The following is a 20,763-nucleotide window of genomic DNA, read 5'->3' as shown; positions in this document are numbered from 1 at the left end:
AACATAGTGCACTGACATCCTAAATGAACAACAAAATGAAGTTTTAAATTATATTACCTTCTTTATTCTTATATCAATAATAGTTAACATTATTAATAAAAAGTTATGTTTCAGTATTATTCGTTTAAAATTATTAAAAAGTCTTGAAGAATTTTTTTATGAAAAAGAAAATCGAAACGATTTTGTTTCCGTTTAGTAATTTTGTGGTCTGATTTATTTTCCGAAATAAATTAAAACAGACTTTTTTTCTGACTCTTTTTTTGGGATAGAAGTCGGTAATAACTAATAATTAATAACCTTAGATTATTTAATTATTATGAGTCACGACTAGTGATGTTCAGACCATTGGCGTATATATCATTTTTGTATGGGTGGGGGGATAAGAAAAAAAAAATTTAACCTAGTTACTGTTATCTAATATTTGTGCATTCAAATAATAAATAACAAAACATATATATTTAATATATTTTATTTACAAACTACAAACAATTCAAAATTATAGTAAAAAATTTAATTTTCTTTTTTTTTTGGCTAATTCATCAATTACCTCTTTGGTACTGATAGGAATATTCCTATGCACAGCCATTAAAGTAAGGCCGTTTAGTCGCTCTAATCAAATCTATTCAAATTTTAAAGACAATATTTAGTTAAGTAGGTACGGAACAACATACGAGGTACAACTCACGGAATGTCGATTTTAATACAAAATTGATAATATTGTAGTGTAAATACGTAAAACCCATCCGTGCATTATATAATAATAATTTCTTAAAACATTTCCAGAAGTAGGAAAATGTATTATTAGCCACACGACCATGCGGGCGTCTTCGTCGCAGCGTTGTTATCGGCGGCGGTGGCGATGGCACGGCTGAACAGACAAAGTCTATTCTTGTAATAATTATATTTATGAAATAAAAATTTACAAAAATCCTAGCTTTTTTTGTTTCCTTGTGATCTTGGAATGCCCTAACGGCTAACACTAAAAACACTATTTTATACAATTCTTTAAAAGTTATATGGGGGGATCTGACCCCCACATCCCCCCTTGTATACGCCCCTGGTTCAGACTAGAATTCAGAAATTTTGTATTTAAGAAATTTCTATAATTTAAAAATTAAAGTGTATTTTTTGATAGAACTCTTTTTTTTACTTAGGACGAGTAAAAATTAGAAATATTCATTGGATTTTGAATATATTTTATAGGCTATAGCATAAATGCAATATTAAAATTAAACCGCACAAATTGATTATATCAATTTAAATATAATTAATAAGTGTTAATCATAATATTTTTAATATTTGTGCTGTAGTATAGGTGGCATTCGCAGTATTGCTATTTTATATTTTTATCACAATATAATTAGTGTAAATAAAAATGTCCTAGTCGCATCAGTAGTGACGACTATTACATTTTTCAATAATTATGCTAAATATTAAATTCGTATGTTTCCTTATAACAAATAGCATTAGTATTAATTATAAGTAATTTATAACCAATTCTACTTACTCGTCTAATCCTTAATCGATTTTTCAAACATGTATTCTGATCAAAACATGCTTTGCAAGACTCAATGATGATATCATCACCAGATTTTACATTTTTCCACTGACAAGGAGTACATCCATTTTCTTTCAAAACGGCAATCAGCTTTTGAAGGTTTATTTTTGACATTTTAATGCTTAAACATATAAGTATAAAAAAATTAGTACCTATAATATAGAAAAAAGATAATACCTATAAAAAAATGAATTTGCTTTGTGGTAAAAAATCTAAAATTTAAATGTGTGAAAGTAAATTAATATAAGAGACCTAATGCAGGAAAAAAAGTGTTTATATAAAATAAATAAGTCTAATTAGGAGAATAATTTGCAAAAACAAATAATTAATGTGTATATTATAATATTGTGTTAAATAATTACCATTACTCTATCACCAATCCGTCCAATTCCCGTGGTAATATTTACTGTAAAATATTTAAATATATTTTAAAAAGTAAAAAGGATTGCTAAGTTAAATACACGGCCACACTAGTGATTCGAAAATGGTGTAAAATACTAATATTACGCTAGTAAATGTACGGCTGTAAGACACAACAGACGTGTTTGTTTGTTGACCGCTAACGTTCAACGCACCGAATTTTCAGTACCTAAAGTGTAATTCACAATAACCCTCCGGCCCCCACCACCCGAAAACCATCATCTACATAAATAAAGAAATCTATAAATAGTTATGGTCATGGAAAATACTGATAATAATTAAATACAAAATAAACTATCGTATATACAAATGTATCTTACTAATCTATGCATTGTTATGTTATGGAATATGGACTAATATGTAATCGTAAAAAGGTATCTGTTGTGACTCGCGACCGTCGTCTTTTCTATACCGGCTATTGTAATTATTTGTTATACTTTATACAGAAAATAAGCCGACGTCGTCGTTAAGGCTCGATTACATTGAGCGGGTTTACAAGCTGATAGTTGGCAAATTCCCTATCTGCTAGTAAACTCGCCTAGTGTAATCATGTTCACTAGCCAACTAGCAGATTGTTAACTATCCACGAGTAAAGTTGAAAGCTGGTCTACTTTATTAGCTACTCGCTGGCGTTTATGGTTTCAGTGTTTACAAAATGTCGACGGAAATTGTACGTGCGGATGTCATTATTTTAGCTCATGCTATCAAAAAGGAGTTAAAAAAAAAAAGAAAAGCGGAAAAGGCAAAGAAATAAATGGGTGTAACAATGGATAGGCAGACGCGAGATGTATGGTGCATCAAGCAGTTTACTGAAAGAGTTGAAGGATTAAGACGCTTCAGCTTATCGCAATATTTTGAGATTAGACTGTACCCATTTTGAAGATTTACTGAAGATGGTAGATGGAATGCTAAAAAAGAAGATAGTTATGAGAATGGCATGCCCAGTAATCACAAAACTTGAAGTAACACTACGTCATCTAGCAACTGGCGATTCTTTTAAGTCTCTGCAATACCTTTTTCGAGTTCCCGAATCGACTATATCGATATTTTTGCCTGAAGTGCTATCGGCGATTTCTTTTGTCCTTCGACCATTTATTGAGGTATGTAAAAATTAATTTAAAAATGCCATTTTAAAATAATTTCTATATTTCTTGTAATGTAAGATAAATTGACACAAGACTGAAATAAAAATAATAATATTTGCATAACTAATAAATTAGTATTTAAAATTTGTCTCAAATATTATATTATAAGTATTTAAGTAATATTCAAATACTTAACCACAATTTTTTTTTAGTAGTATTCTATACTTTTTTCAAATTTATTTTAAATACTTCTCAAATATTTTTTTTAAGAATTTTTTTAAACAGTTGTAGGTAGTTATAGGTATAGGTATAGGTATGCAAAATATATTAAATTACAAAAAAAATACATAAACCACTATTAATAGGTTAAGCCCCCTTTACCATTGAAAATAATATATAAAACATGATTTTCAATTAATTTGCGAACTAAAACAGTACGTTTTTTTAAAGAAATGTATTTAATAAAAATATAGTTACAATATTTATATGTAAATATTTAGTATTACACCGAACTTGGTCCAAATGTTTGAAACATAACCTGTTTTAAAACATCATCGTCATTTGAGGAGGTAGACAATGAATAGTCAGAAGATGGTGAAAATGGAACATGACTTGCTTCTCGGGAATTTAAATTAGGGTTCCAGGCTCCAAAGATGTTAGCTAAGAACAAATGATAAAATTCTGAATTTCCTGTTGTAGTAAAATTGCTTGTCGCTGCGGCAACTGACGAAGCTCGGCCGCAACAAACTTTCCGAACTGGTCATATGGCTTCTCCTCTGCTGCATTCTGTACAATTTTGTCCAATTGCTGAATCGCGACTGATATTTCAGAATTTGAGTTTTAGTTTGGATACTACTCGTTTTTTGACCCTTTTCACTGATGCTGCTGGTGGTCTCATTTCTGTTGATTGCTTCTCTTTGTGGAGTTCTTTTGGGCAGCTGCTTTTGTTGTTAGACACAACATATTCCGAGCGGTTTTGACCACTCTCATCTGGCTCTATTTCTTCACTGTTTGTGATAGATCCTAGAAATAGTACAAAAATGATAATGCACAAAAAATGTAGATTTATTAAATAAATTTCGCAACGATGAGTTAATAAATAACATAATATATTACACATATATATTTATTTTTATAATATTTATTATTTATTAAAATTATTTTAACTGATTTAAATTATTAATCTTATTATTTCCAGGTACCTAAAATAGTTGATGAATGGAAAGAAATCGAAAATAAATTTTCCCAACGTTGGAATTTCCCTAGATGTATCGGGGCCATTGATGGGAAACACGTAATTATCAAAAGACCTCCTTGTTCCGGTTCAACCTACTTTAATTACAAAAAAACCTATAGCACCATATTATTTGCCATGGTTGATGCCGATTTTTGCTTTACTTATATTGACGTAGGTGGTAATGGACGCGCAAGTGATCAATATTTAGAGATAGTACTTCAAATATTGCTATGGAAAGTAATACACTCTTGGAATACCTGACCATGCTGTTATTATTGGAGATGATGCATTCCCTTTAAGAACAAATCTTTTGAAACCTTACAGTAAAACTGGGCTAAGTGATATGGGAAAGGTATTTAATTATCGTCTTTCACGTGCCAGAAGAGTTGTTGAGAATGCTTTTGGCATACTTGCATGGAGATTCAGAATATTTTCAAGACCAATAGATTTAAAACCCGAAACTACTGATAAAGTAATTTGGGCAGCTTGCAGTCTTCATAATCGGCTACGAAAGACTGCTCCAGGAAATTACTTACCTTCACAAGCAGTAGACAGAGAGGATAAATATACTGGAAATATAACACCTGGATTATGGAGGGAAAATGCAAACATTTTGCAACCTATTAATAATTTAGGTAGCAATAATTACAAACGTGCTGCTAAGGATGTTAGACGAGCATATGCTACCCACTTCATAGAAGAAAATCCTCTACCGTGGCAGTGGGAGAAAGTTGGAATAATAGTTTAAATAATAAATATAAAATGATCTGTTAATTATTATTAATTTATAAATACCTAAATATTCATTAAAATTAAAAATTTTTACTCACCAAATTTGATTTGCTATTTCTTGTACTCAAAACCTCTGAAAAATAATTTGCTTCGTTAAACCAAGCAAGCTTTGGTGAATAAACTTCTTCGGTACCACTTCCACTTTTCTTGCTTTTTTCAATTTTGTGTAGTTCTTGTCTGTACACATCTTTAATGGATTTGATTCTAGCCTTCAACTGCTTTACATCCATTTCTCCAATTAACTGATTTTCATTAAGTTCATTATAAAAACGTTGGAAAATTTCATTTTTTAATTTTGTGTTGCAATAGTCTTTGTCTTTTATATTCCATAACAAATGGTACTGTTGGTACACATTAAGAGATTGTATAATATTACTTGTGTTCCACTTCATTTTAACAGTAGTTACACAGAAATGTCGATTAAAAATCGTAATATTAGTTTAATTGAAACGAAGGTACCTAATATTCACAACGGCAAACCGCCTCCGGGTAGTACACGTGGTTTTTACTCGCTAGCTAGTTGGCTACTGATTGAGTAGTACACGTTTTGCGTGTAATCATTACAATCGCACTAGCCGACTAGTCCACTTCTAAAATAGCCAACTATCAGCTTGTAAACTCACTCAATGTAATCGACGCTTTACCAAGAAAATACCTACGACATACGGGCGCATACCTGCACTCACCCATAATACACATACACAAATACAGAATAATAATATTATCTTATCTTATAGTGACAAATTTGATTTAAGGTGCGTTTCGCCAGCACTGCCAGTTTCGAATTTTAATATCAAACATCGACAGTTTATTGTACTTTTTTTGTACAATTTTGTACAATTAAAATTAAATTTTGTGCACCCCCCAAACACGACCAAAACCGTTTTTCCTATGCACGTGCGGCGTGCTGTTTTATATCCATATGTGTCTCTTTTGAGTAATGCATAAACATGTAAATTAAAATTATTAATTATATTAATTACAATAAGGCCGTTTTTAAAACTTGGCCATGCATTTACATTAGGTAATTATTAAAAAATAAATTAACAACAATAATACAGTTAACATATTATTTTATTTTAACAGTATCATTAAATAAAATAAAAATTTATAACCTCATAATTGAATTAAATAAAAATAATAACATACATTTATAAAAAAGGCAACTTGCAATAAAACAATCAATTTTTTGGTTAAAAAATGATTATTCTTCTATAGTTAAGACTGTAAACTTTTATAAAAATCATGGTATATGTTTGGTATGTAGCTATCGTCTCACAGTTACATCAGATCTCGTTTCTTATTGACTGACATTTTGTTTTTTTGTGTATAAGCTTGTTTTAATGTGTAATGAGCAAGTGATGGGTTTCTACCACGAGATTCATTAAGGTATAAATTAATTTTTTTGAATTCTATATCTGAAAAACTGGTCTTGTATAAAATTGCTTTTTTTGCATTTTTATAAAAGTATTTGTTCGCGCCGGCGGTAGCGCCATAATAGTCCGTCCACACCGACCGATCACACACACACACACACACACACACCGCGAGTTTTGTATTTATTATTTTTATGTCAATTGTGTCGTCCGTGAATTATTATGTAATATATAAATGTAGATAATGAGTTATGTAATGCAGCCGCCGACGGCTCGCTGTGTGGAAGCTTTAACACGGCCGCCGGAATCGTCAGTCCATCCCGTTACGCCAACGCCGAAAATATTACGTGCGCAAATCGCCGTGATGAGGTGTACAATTTATATTGTTTGTAGTATAATTTAATATATTGTTTCGTTAATGTTAGTGTGCGCAATTCGCCATGACCATTATTGTGTTGTAAAATTTAAGCCACGAATTGCCATACTTATTTTTATTTTGTATAAGTGAAGTCGCGAATCGCCACTTGTATCAATTTTGCCGCGTACGCTAATCGCCGCGGGCATTATATTCATTGTTGTGTTATTATTATTTTCATTATTATATACAGGATAGGTAGCAGCTGGCCAGCCGTGCACCGTCCAAAATTGTGAGTTTATTATTTATTATTTATTATTATATTTATATACCAGCCATAGCTCAAATAGCCGGCACATTATTATTATTATATCTTGTTGGGCCAGAAGGGCCACAATATTATTAGTCATATTTTTATACCTTTATGTTGCTGTGATTTTTTATATTCCTTGTGTCCACAAATAATTATTTATTTTGTGTACAATACAGCAACCATTTTTACCAGCAACCGTGTTATCCATTATTAAAATATAGAGTTACCTTTCTGTCATTATTTTATAAGCTTACACACTCTCACATCTACACACTCACACACCCACCACACACTAGCACTCTCTGGTCTTGCTCGGCGAACCCGGCCACTTCCTTTGAGTCGCTATAACATATATACACACAAACACAAGTCGATCGGTGTGTGAACGTTGCGTACAAGTATTGCGGTACCGGGCGCACGAGCTATAATTATTGTATCGTTCCCGGCGCGAACAGTATTTATATTTTAAATTAAAAAAAAAAAGTATTATTTTTTTTTTTTTAATTTTTTTTTAAATATTATAATAAGTATTGATTTTTATTTATATTTTAAATGAACTCAAAGGAATATGGGTATAAGTATTTATTATTATTTGTTTTTAATTGTTTTAAATATTATAAAGAAAAATACATTTTCCTTTTATTTATGTTGTACGTTATATTTAGATTAGTATATTGTAACTAACCATTACAACTTTTATCTTTTATCAATTGAAAATTTGTAAACATTTTAATAATAATAATATTTTGATCTTGTATATATTATTAAATATAATATAATAATTATCTTAATATATAAAATGGTAAGGTCCCGGAGTCTTTTCCTCCCGGAACGAAAGACCACTATTTCTTTTCTTCCACGAGCGTTCGCTTCCGGGCCAATGGGAGCGCGAAAAAATATCGCGGCTTCGTCGTTTTGAAATATCGTCTTCGCCTCATCGCCGGGATTGTTTCAAAACTTTTGCTTTTCGAGCTCCGTTCGCCTTTCTTCGTGCCCCATTCTCACACTTCGAAATCGCTTTTACAGACAGAACCAAAGTCGTCGAACGGAGCCTTACACTTACTGTTTTGTCCTTCTCTCGGTTAAATATATCGAATGAAACAGGACTGTTCTTCGACGGTCAGGTCCATATCGATCGTATAATTCTGTGACTGTGGAACGTCCGGTTGCGATATATTAAATTAAAAATTATTGGGCGATTTCGATGAGATCAACACACAATCCTGTGGTTGGATTTCAAGAAATCTACTCGAAAACCCAAAATATGTAATATGTAATAAATAAAAGACAATATTTTAGTGCTCGATGCTGTGATATAATATCGGATTTCACAATTAATACACTCTGAGTTGAATGAGTACGTTCAATTGTATATTGCTTATATATTAAATAAATTAACTATTTATTTGATGCAGAACCGTATACATGTGTACTATTACGCATAATAATAGCAATACAAATATTTTAGTTTTTTTACAACAACAGAAATTGCTATGTATTTACATCTATTTTGTTAACTATATGCAATAAAAATAATGGCCATATCCTACGGATTTCATCGGTTAAACATTGCTTATTGCAGTATTCGCTTATGAATACAAACGGCTTAAATGCTCAAATTTTTCCGTCTGTCAGCATCTGAGTAGGTGTCCCGTAGGTTTAGGCGTTAGGTTAAAGTCGTAGGGTAGGCGAGTTCGAACCCCGGCGGCGGATATATCGACGCCGTCGTTACTACGGCAGCCCTATACTGTAGCATGGCCGCCCGGATTTTTTGCATTTTTTTTCCGGTTTTTTTTACATGATTTTTCCAAGTTCCAATGATTATTTCATTGTTATCTCCATTATTATTGTAAACATAATCTTCGTGGTGCTTACATTATGAAATAATTTCAAAAATACTTATACCTACTACCGTCTATCCGTATGATTAGAATATCTTTGGTTTATCATGCCGAATATCATTACCTACTTGCGATCTTCATTTTCTATACATTATGTGTGTATAATGTAGGTAAATACAACCAATTAGTTGAGTTTCACTCATAGACTCTGAACGGAGGGTCTGCGATCCGACGAAGTCGGATTGCCTACGTAGCTGGCTAACTTGAATGTTAAACGATTTTCACTTGAGGTGACGGACTTGCTAGACATTCCAACTCAGTTTTCGAATTTACATTTTTATTACATACGAAAAAGCAAAGGACATGCGACGGGGAACCGTGTTATTCAATTGCCGATTTTCGTGGGTGAAGTGAAATTTCAAACATTCCCGCGCTCGAAACGAGATCTCTAAGACTTATCAAAAATCGTTATCACCTCCTAAATTTTTGTTTTTTAACTACCCATGACGTCAACAGGAGTGACTTCTAAAAGTAATTTCAACGACATTGACGTCTGCATCGCCGACTCTCACAAGCTCCCGAGTTTCAGGACAGCGAGTTTCACAAGCAACTAGTTATTAAATAAAGTAAATAGTAATAATAATAATAATAATAATAATATGATGTATTATATAAAAAAAATACTATTAATTATTGAATACATAATGTTTAATATCAAGTATGTAAATACTTAATACCTATTGAAAATAAAAATGCTTCGAAACTATTCATTATTATATGTCACATAACCTTATAACATATAACTTATAACTTATAAGTTATATGTTATAAGTTATAAGTAATCAAAAAATACATACTAAAAAATATTAAATAACAATAGTTAAAAGATTTTCTAATTACTTTATTCTGCCAGCTTAAAGCGTGACTAGGATCATTAACATATTTAACAAAGTACTCCCTCACATCTTTGGCACTAGTTAAGAATTGTCCACTCCTCTTCTTTCAGTTATACGCTCCAGAGGACAACTGAGAGTGTGTTTGATATTATATCCGTCCCGACGTCGAATAAAATTATGTAAGACACACCATGCCTTTGTGATAGTAGTAGCCATAGTAGGATCAACTAAAATGCTAGTTTGGGAAACTCTCCATTTTTGAGATAAAATGCCAAAGGAACATTCTATTGTTTGTCGGGCCCTTGATAGTCGGTAGTTGAATATCCTTCTTTGATCATTTAATGCCCTACCAGGAAACGGTCTTAACAAATTGTTATGTAGGGCGAAAGCTTCATCGCCCACAATTACAAATGGTTGAGGTTCACCAAAATCATCACCTGGTAAATTGTTATCTGGAGGAAAATTAATTTGGTTTGAATACAGTTTTTTCCCGAAAGACGATATTTTGAAAATGTTGCAGTCGCTTTCTTTTCCATAAGAACCAACATCTATTATTCGGAAACAATAGTTTGAATCACAGACTGCTATAATAATAAGTGAATAATATTGTTTTTAGTTATAATATAGTGTCCCACTATTTTTTGGACATTCCACCCTAATGTGTTTGCCATCAACAGCTCCAACGCAATTAGGAAATTGTGATGTTTTAAAATATCCATTTGATATTTCTAGCCAATCTTGAGTAGTAGGTGCTGCCATTTCAATGGGTTGCAATATTTGCCAAATAACATCACACGTTTCCAAAACTATTCTGAAAATTGTTGATACACCCATTAAGAACTCAAAATGTAGCGCCGTAAAATTAGTTCCAGTAGCTAGGTATCTAAAAAGAGAAGCAGTCAAATTTTATATAATTTTAGATTAGTTTTTGAATTGCAATAAAATATGAAAATCGCTAAATGAAAAATATTGAGTGAATATCCAATATTGTAATAATTCGGACTTCTGATTAAAATTTTAATTTGACATTCCCGTCGACATTTTTAATTAAAGATAGACAAACTTATAAGAAGGTAATCTAGTAGGAATCTTGTATTACATTTTCAAATTTTCATTTTCAAGATTTAAAAAAACAAAATTTATGAATTTCTAACCCAAAATAATTTGCGCATTTTCGTCATTTTTAGGTATTTTATCAAAAGCCAAACTTTAAATGCTTGTAAAATTGTGACTATGTTTTAATAATTTTAAAATGTTGTTTGTATAGTAAAAAACCGCGAAAATGTAATCCAAGGCGCCTGGTATATTGTTAATATAGTGGTTGAAAAATATTGAAAATGCATAAGCACAATTTTTTTTTATAAGCATTTAAAGTTTAAATTAAGCAAAATTTAAAATTATTTTGTAGTTAAAAATTTATAAAATGTTCAAATTTTATAGCCAAGGATTGAAAACAAAAACACAAAAACACAAAATAAAGTGATGACTAATTTTAAGTCACTAGTATGTGTAAACTTTTATCAGGCCTATTTTACAGAACCCTACTTACGAGTAACGAATCAGTATACAATTATTATAAATATATTATTTTACCTTATCGTCACCGTTAACCTTTCTTCAGGAGTTATAGACATACGCATATTTGTATTCTGTTTTTGTATATATTTTCCAAACAGCAAAATCTAGATTGTAAAATACATTGAACTAAATTAAAAAAACTAAATCCATTGAGTTTAGTAATTTAGTTACTATTTATAAAATATTGTATAGAATGACTTAATATTATTATTTTTATTAACTTACTAGTGTATCAAACGACGTTATTGACATAAGAAAGTACTTAAAAAATTCTTCAGGATATTGCCGAAGTGTCAAAAATGTGACTTGATATTGTCCTTCTTCAATTCTCTTCATATTTAATGGGTGACCCAATGCACTCTTTTTATGTTAGTTTTTTTCTTTTGTAATTGACCTCTTTTATGCAATGCGTAAATTATACTAACGTGTTCAATAGTGTTAAATGTTTCCATTTTTTGTAAAAAAATGTAATGACCAAACTGATAAAATAATATATTTTGTAAAAATAAATACAGAACGACTGCAAATGAACACTAGGTACACTGAACAAAATATCCCTGTATTATCAATAAAAATCTGGTTTGATTTAACAATATTTTGATCAATATACAGTCAATGAAAAACTTTATTGATTAAGAGATAAAACTTTTGTTAATTCAACAAGTTACAATTTTGTTAAATTGACAAAATGGTTTTCTTGAATCTACAACACCATTTTGTATTTTTAGTTTGATATTAATGAAATGTTTTTGTTGAATTGAATAAATTGTTTCTTGAATTTACAATACCATTTTGGATTTTTAGTCTGATAATAATGAAATAATTTTTTTAAATTGACAAAATAATTATTTTAAATCAACCAAATATAATATTAAATACATACATTTATAAGTTGTATAAAGTGGAGGAGTTTAGGAAGAATAGGTATTCAGCAAATATGTTTTTTGCAAAAAACAAAACAAAACATTAAATTATTTTTGATTTATTCATAACACCCAGTATATAATACATTATGCATACAATTAAGATTTTAATTCATTTATCACTTGTTTAATCAATACATTCGATTTATCATACTTTGTAGTTATCTTAAAAAAAAAAATTTGTATAAATAACCACACATCACTTGACTCTATTGGATACTCTACATTGAATACGTGAAAAATCTTAAAACAGATGTCAAAGGCTTTAATGGCTGAAAACATTTTATACTTAATGTTGTCAAAATATACAAGTATTTGCTTTGGATCAAATAGTGTTCCAATAACTAATATATAAGGCTGGATTGCACCCATCTCAGACATTTTTTGGAGTGTAGATTCCATGTCCACAGAAGTTGGTGACACAATTATAAATGAGTTTTGTGAATCTCGAATACTGTATTTAGTAAAACCTTTTCTACCATTTTCATCACGAGTAGATTTTTTCGATGAAGGAATGAATACACAGTGTAATAAATACATAATAACCAGTACTTTTGAATCTGAAAAATGAATAATTTGTTATAAAACATTTTTCCATTTTATAATTAATATAGCACATAAATAAATATTAACAAAAACAATTAAGTATGATATTGCCTAATGATTGGCTACCCTGATATTTGTAGGCAGGTACTAAATAATGTAGTATGTTTATAGATAGGAATCATATATTAAAATATATATAAATCATATATTTTTTGTTCTATGGAATATTGTAATAATACAATGCTTATTAAATATTGGTATAATAGTACCTACCTATTGGAAATGAATTGTTAATACATGCTTTTTAGATTTTTTTCAAGTATAAACAATATCTAATTTTAACAGTTCTTTAGTTAGTAAGATTTTAAATAAACTTCATTAATCATTTAATCTTAAATAGGTACAATGTATATTTTTATACTAATAATCTTGCAAATATTACCTGTTGTCAAATCGTTAAGTGTATTATTGAATGTTGTCAAAGTTTGTCTGTTAGCAGGGTCTTTTACTCTCTCCTTCAATACTTCAATGAGTTTATTGCACGATTCTTCAAAAGTTAAATTAAAATTTGAGTTGTCTGTGTATAAACTTAAGAAATCAATATCAACCTAGAAATATCAATAAAAAATGCAATAATGATCTCTAAAATACTAATAAAATCATGTTATTGTTTCAAGATTCTTCTAAAGTGTGTCTAGTGAATAACTCAATTTCGCAAAAATGTTGCCAACTATTATAAAAATGAAATAAGATTATAAGTATAATAAATACATTTATTTAATGCATATTTTGTATTATTATTCTATCATTTTTATTTTTGAATCTTGATGTTAATATATTATTAACTTTAATGAGTAATATATATAAATATATATTTTTTTAATTATTATTGAAAAATTAAGCTATATGCTACAACTTATTTCAGCACTGGGGTAGTGTAACAAAAAAAATTACTTTTATTATTCATTACTAAAAGCCTACAATGAATATTAAGAAACTTTAGGCAATATTTTCTATCCATTGCTAAAATAGAAAATATTGTTGGCGTAAATAATTTTGAGGTAGTTATACGCACAAAAAGTGTTAAAACATGTATGGAGTGTTTCCTTTATCTTATATTATATTAGTTTATTAGATTCTATTTAAAACCTTACAAGTTTATATCCCATCGGCATAGTATAATGATTCCATTTCTTGAATATTTCTACAGCGTTGTTTTCTTTGATAAAGTTCAGCCGAAAGTTGATGGTTTTCCTCCAGATATCTTCTATTTCAGGCCAAGTCAAATCTTTGTCATATAAATATGAAGATATATTTTCAGAATCAGGTTCATTAGCTGTATAAATAATTATTATTAAAATGATTGGCAAAGAATTTTAAAGAGGGTAGTTTGTTATGCTACAGCATAGCTATAGACTATAGTTAAACACTATCTATTCCTACATTTCATAATCTTTACTCCATTTTTCCTTTTTCCTTCTCAGTTATATTTTATTTACTAACCACTCAAACTATTCTACTACACTATTTATCTCAGAGAAATTCCACATCTAACATTTAAGAATAAAATACAAATTGTTACATACAATATAATATTATACATTACCAAGTAAACGATTGTTTTTATCCATAGTTCGACATAATATGAGTTTTGAAGACTTTTCTTTGGGAATTTTTGATAGTAATCCACTTTGCTTCATTGATCGAATAGTATTAAAATATTTTGTGTACAATTTACCTTTTGGGGAATTCATTGCATTTTTAACAAAATATATATCCTATAATAAATCACAATACAAATTTATTTATTTAATAGGTTTATTATTAGCCAGGTTAGACTTATATTATTACCTTGATTTCAGAATGAAAAGTTCCAACAATTGCATTGGCAATAGAATTTGCCAATGCAACTGTCATTGTAGAGCCATTTTTTATTATATCAGAAATGATTATCTCCACTAACATATTACGACAACTTTCATTTAAAACATTATGTTTTGTATAGTAATCCAGAATTAATGACCCATTCGGATTACTTGTTAAAACACTCTGCAATTTAAATACTGTATTTTTAGATATGTCATTTTTTGTATGGGATATTTGACTAGTAATGTTTTGAACAGTAGATAAGTTATTGTTCAATGTTGGTGATTCCTTATTTATTGTTAACGATTGCTGATATTTTTTAACACGATATTCAAATTTGATCTGTATGCCTGGGGTAAAGCTTCCAAATCGATTTGTTTTTCTAAAAATATTAAAGTGAAACATTTAGTTGAAACATGATATTTTAAATTTTAAAAATTTTACCAATGCAAGTTGTGTATACTGATTCTAAGTTCCATTCTGTAAGCAAATTCATCAACTCTTCATCATAATGATGATCTGAAAATGGGCTGTGAAGAGATGGAGTTGTGAAATTTTGAGAGGAATTATTATCACATATAATATTTGCTATTTGAGAGGAATTTATATTCATGATAGAATGCTTATTGGTTAAATCTGCAATGCTATAACTAAATTCATTTACACCAAATTCATTAACTGAGTTGTCCATGTTGATGTACTAAAATATGTAATAAATGTTTTAATAATGTACACATATGAAAAATTATTTAGGATATAAGTAATAATGAAGACTGTTAAACTTCAAAATAATATTTCTATTAAATTAATTAATATATTTATTAAATTCAACAATAGAATTAACCTTTTTTTAATCATATTTATGGTTTTTATAGAACTTAGCTTATACCAATTTTATAATTATTTTTAAATTAACTAACTTTGCTATTGGGGTATGTTTAAACAAAGCATAATTGAGCAATTTTTAACATGATAAAAATAATGTACAAAGTTATTTTATTAGTATAAACACTTAATTTATTAATTTTGTCATTAAAGTTTATAATACATTTAAGAACCTATATTGATAACCTTTTTTACAAATGTATCTTTTTAATTATTTAAATAATATTTAAAAAAAATTAATAATAAAACCAAAATACATAATATGTTCAAATCTGCTTCTACCTACTAAATATACTTATAAAATTAAAAAATAACAGAAAAAGATAGAAAATAATAATAATAATACTAATAATAACTAAATAGTACCAACTAATATTAATATTAATCTGAATAATACTCTTTTACCCTCAACATTAAATTACCACTAACAGATTCATTTATATTAACTGGTGGTCCATTACAGGTATCTGGAGTCAGAATAGTTTTTAATATGATGCTCTTTGCTTTATTTACTTGGTATGCTTTTAAATGAGAGTTAAAAAAATCTATCTCAATTTGTTGCACAATAAACTGCACTTTGAAACTAGCTTTAACTATAATAATTTCTAAAATCTCATATAAACATACTTCCTCAATAAATCTCGTTAAAAAGTAACCTATTTTGTAGGTAGTACCTTTAAATTGAATTTGTGAGTAACATAAAAATTGGTCACTTGTTAAATTTAAAACTCTTAAAATAAGTTCATTGTGATTACTACCTTTAATATGGATTTCATTAGTATTTATTTCATTGATTATCATAGGATTAGAATTTAAAATTTGATATGCATATTTGTATTGGAATTTTTTAGCCAAAGATAGGGGAATATTTTTTCTGGACGTTATTGAATGTGCATATAATTTCATTTCTTTGTGTTTGGCTTCAAACCTAAAATACCAAAAATGTTTAGGAGGACCAGAATTCTTTATAATAGTAGGATAATGCACTAATAAATGGTGCTTAGGCTTTAAGGTATCTTTAAACAAAGAAACGTATTCAGAGTTATGCTTTTCTATAAGTCTCTGTAAATGCAATATTGACCCATTAGAAAACTGACTTGAAAGTAAAATTTCAATAATCTCAAGGAAATTTAAGAAAAAAATCCATATAGTGTCATCTTCCGGAATCAAATCACCTACCATTATAGAAAAATAAAAAACAAACGTCATCATCTCTCTGGCTGACATTTTCAGGTGGAATTTTTTTAAGTGAACCTGTTTGATAATAGGTGAAATATTGCCAATTTCTATAGGCCCATAATTAAAATTTTGCTTTCTATAATTTAATAATTCTAGTGAAAATATCTTAACAACATCAGTATAATAGTTTATTATATGGCACATATTATAATGGCAAATTCCTTCGAAAATATCATGCAATAAGTCAACACTATAGTTACTTGTAACATGAAAAGATATTATTTTATTTAAAATTGATTCTTTATAGACCCCTGTTTGCTGTGAATCATTAACCCTAACATCTTCTGCATAATTAATAGAATTGCGGAGTAATAAACTATTTTCTTTGAATAGATGTCGTGTTAAAGATTTATCAGCTTTGCAAAACCTACAAAAGTAATTTGCTGAAAATGATTTACTAAATTCACAAATACTATTTAATCCCAAGTTGTCACCAAGAAATAATCCTAGTATAAAATGTACTTTTTTTGGACCACGAGGAGTGTCAATAACAATACCATTTACTTCTAAATCATTTATTTGGTATATTAACTTATTCAAACACAAATCATTGCCAAAATCTTTCATATCTACAGCTTTAATTAAAGCTGCCAAATATATATTTACAAGTTTTGATTGATCAGTCAGAGGAAAACTATAGTAAATTGCTGAAATTGAATGAACAGAAGCATGGGAACCCAATGGATTATTAATTTCGAAATCATCTATATACATAAAGTAGGGGATAACAATTTTATTTTGATAATGCAAAATTTTTTTTTTCCATAACTCTCCTTGAACAAAATGTTTTATTTGTGTTTGGTCACTAGAGTTGTTTATCAATTGTTCATAAAGTGATAAACTATTAGCTAAATTCTCATTTTGTTCAAAAGTTTTTTTGAATTGGAAATGTAATGGTAATAATATACCTTTAGAAGTTTTGTCACCACAAATTATTTCACCAGAGTCAGATACTAAGTTGATTTCTTCATTTATAGTAAATTCTTGAACATTCTGAAATAAATTGTATCTAACCAACCAATTATTTAAAGAAAACTCTGAATTGCAAAAATTAAATGTATTAGTAAATGCTGTTTTAATTGTTTGAAAAGATGATAATAAAATTGGTTCTTTTACCGCCTTCTGAGTGAAACTAGTAATTAAATTTTCAACGGGCTCAATTATATATTTTTCAATTTTTCTTTGGATTTCAAAAACATCTTTTCTACTAAAATTGTTGTTATCAAGCAATGACAAGGTAAATTTAACTGCAGATGTATGATATGAGTTAATTGAATTATCTAAATTAAGAATATCATCATTTTCAAAAGTTACTGGATAACTGTTGTCGGAAATGATGGATATAGTATCATTAATTTCTATTGCATCATTTTGAGTTGTATAAATACATTCATTTTCAGCATTATTATTACTTAAATTGTTTATTACTGGTATTGGAGTTGGTGAATTAATAGGTTTAGTTGTGTGTTTTCTAACAATGTGTCTTTTATAACTATTTAAATTAGAAAAAGTTTGAGTACAATCATATTCACAACATTCATACGAACTGAAAGGTTTCAGTAAATGAATTATTTTATAATGAGCCAATAGTGCTGCAAAAGTAAAACCACTGTGTTTACAAACAAAACAAATCATTATTATAAGTAGGTAGGTACCTACCTCACCACCTAGTACTTTAATGTATAATAAAAAGATTTTAAATAAGTAGGTTATAGGGTATCTATCTAGGTTTTATTTTATTATTATTAGATAGTTACCTACTAGCCTATCAATCATAATATAATAACTAAGTATTATTCTCGCTATTATTTATTTGCCATAACTAAGATTTTAATTAATTTGAGTGTACCTATGAATCTACAAAATATCTAATAGGTTTTAAAATAATGTTTGTTGAACATAGTTTTGCTTTATTGAAGGTAAATTGAAGCTAACCATTTTATATAAAATAAGCGTCAGTTACTCAGAATAACAAAAACATATTTTTGATTTGCTAGTTAGAAAAACAAATTGCAAAAGTTTCTGAGCTGTTCTTAAAGAAAGGATTAAGAATCCTTACTAGCAAACACAAGGGCACGAGAATAATGAATAATATGTTACAGTATACACATATTTCACTTACCTTATTAGATTGAAAATATACAAATAACAGTCCGCAATATACCAGTCAATTATTTTACTTACCGATCCTTTGATACTTTGAATCGAAATAGATTAACTAAAAACTTGAACTTGTCAAAAACGTGGTTAACTTTTTAATAAACGTCTTACACAAACAGAAGATCACAAAAATAAAAATTCGCGAGCCGTTGCTTAGTGCAGTAGTCTCCATAGCCCATGGGCAAAATATGTAAAATGAATGACGTGTGTGAGTGCGTCGTACGTACGCGCGGATATCGCAGACAGAATTCATCAAAAAACCCATCTTTGGTATTTTTAGACATGCTATAATTATTTTAAATAAAGTATTTTATCAATTTAATAATATATTTTATTGGAATAAAAAAATTGTTATTAGTTTTACATCTATGTTTTATCAAATTAAAAGTTGTTTATTTTATAAACAGAACCAAATTAATTTGTTATTTTAATTAAATTTATTATTAATATGATTAAACATTTGTAAAATCAATAAAAATATTATTATTTTAATAAATTAATTTTTGTTAAAATTTTATTAATGCATTTTGTTGTTTTAACTTGTGATAATTCGTTGAGTGTACACGCAACCACGATGTCTGAACGACTAATTTATAAAATAAGAGCTCAATTGTTTGATTCGAAAATTGGCGGGAAATAATGTTCGCCGGCCATTCGCATTCAGCGATTAATCGCTAGTGTGAAACCGAAATAAAATGAGCGATTAAAACTGCTGCGATTTAAAATTCACAATTTTACATTCGCTTCGTGTGAAACCACCTTTAAGTTCACCTTTGTGATCGCGACTAATGACTTATGAGTTCAGACAAAATAACAGTTTGTCAGAGAAAAACCCGAAATTGTATGGTCTAAAGTATGTGCGATAAGTGATAACGTAAAAAAAATATTAAAGTATAATTTTAGTTAAGGGGGCTGCAGCACGCGTATTTTTCATTCGTTTTAGACCAATAAGCGGTGGTAAATTACACATACTTCGGATTGTCCGATTTAAATTTTTTATATATGTATGAGTTCGTTGACAAAATATCTAGGCTTTTTAGGAAGCCGATTTTTGATTTTTAATTTTAAAAGACCTAAAAGTTAAGATATTTTTTTCAAAAATCCTGTGAAATAATTGCATTATATTTGTACTTATTTTGAGCATATCTGATTTTAAATCAAAAATCGACTTCCTAAAAAGCCTAGATTATTTGTCAACGAATTCATACATGTATTAAAAATTCAAATCGGACAATCCGAAGTATGTGTAATTTACTACCGCTTTTAGTAGTTTTTATAGTTATGCATACAAGAATATATTTTCGTTTTTCGTAATTCATTGACACGTGCGTGTGAGTGTAAGAGTTGTTTCCGGCGCGCGGCGTGGCGGTTGCTCGGTGCGACGAGACATCGATTCTTGGAAACAATTAGCGGATAAGGATTACTGGATAGGTATAGGACTAATAGATAATAATAATGAATTATAACTATATTATTCCATAATTTAATACAACCCATATTATATTATAAAATATAAATAAATATATATATTATATATATTAAATATAAAGTATCTATATACCGCCTGGTGCCTATATGAATCATTTGATTTCAACACTACACTCGAACACTCCGATCAGTAAAGTTGTTTGTAAGCTTCCATTGTTTTGTGTTTTTTTTTATTATTTTACCAAATGGGTAAGGACTGGCGTTT

At 28.8% G+C, this 20,763-nt stretch overlaps 1 protein-coding gene across 1 annotated transcript; it reads right to left on the bottom strand.

The window, feature by feature from the left end:
- Positions 1–9,954: 9,954 nt before the first annotated feature.
- LOC111036531 lies at positions 9,955–11,787 on the bottom strand. Its single transcript, XM_022318572.1, has 4 exons — positions 11,677–11,787; positions 11,467–11,555; positions 10,509–10,684; positions 9,955–10,421 (listed from the first exon to the last, which is right to left on the bottom strand). The coding sequence occupies exons 1-4, from the start codon at positions 11,785–11,787 to the stop codon at positions 9,955–9,957; spliced, it is 843 nt and encodes a 280-aa protein (XP_022174264.1).
- Between the last annotated feature and the right edge of the window lie 8,976 nt (positions 11,788–20,763).

This window comes from Myzus persicae, unplaced genomic scaffold, assembly GCF_001856785.1.
Source record: "Myzus persicae strain clone G006 unplaced genomic scaffold, MPER_G0061.0, whole genome shotgun sequence".
Lineage (NCBI taxonomy): Eukaryota > Metazoa > Arthropoda > Insecta > Hemiptera > Aphididae > Myzus > Myzus persicae.
This window is presented reverse-complemented; position numbering and strand designations above follow the sequence as displayed.

Excerpts from the sequence above, each read along its gene's own strand:
- LOC111036531 (XM_022318572.1), bottom strand. The coding sequence starts at position 11,787 with ATGAAGAGAATTGAAGAAGGACAATATCAAGTCACATTTTTGACACTT. Across the intron at positions 10,685-11,466 it reads AGGTTAACGGTGACGATAAG|AATAGTTTTGGAAACGTGTG; the intron begins GTAAAATAATAT and ends AACAATTTTCAG. Across the intron at positions 10,422-10,508 it reads GGTGGAATGTCCAAAAAATA|ATGTTGGTTCTTATGGAAAA; the intron begins GTGGGACACTAT and ends TCCGAATAATAG.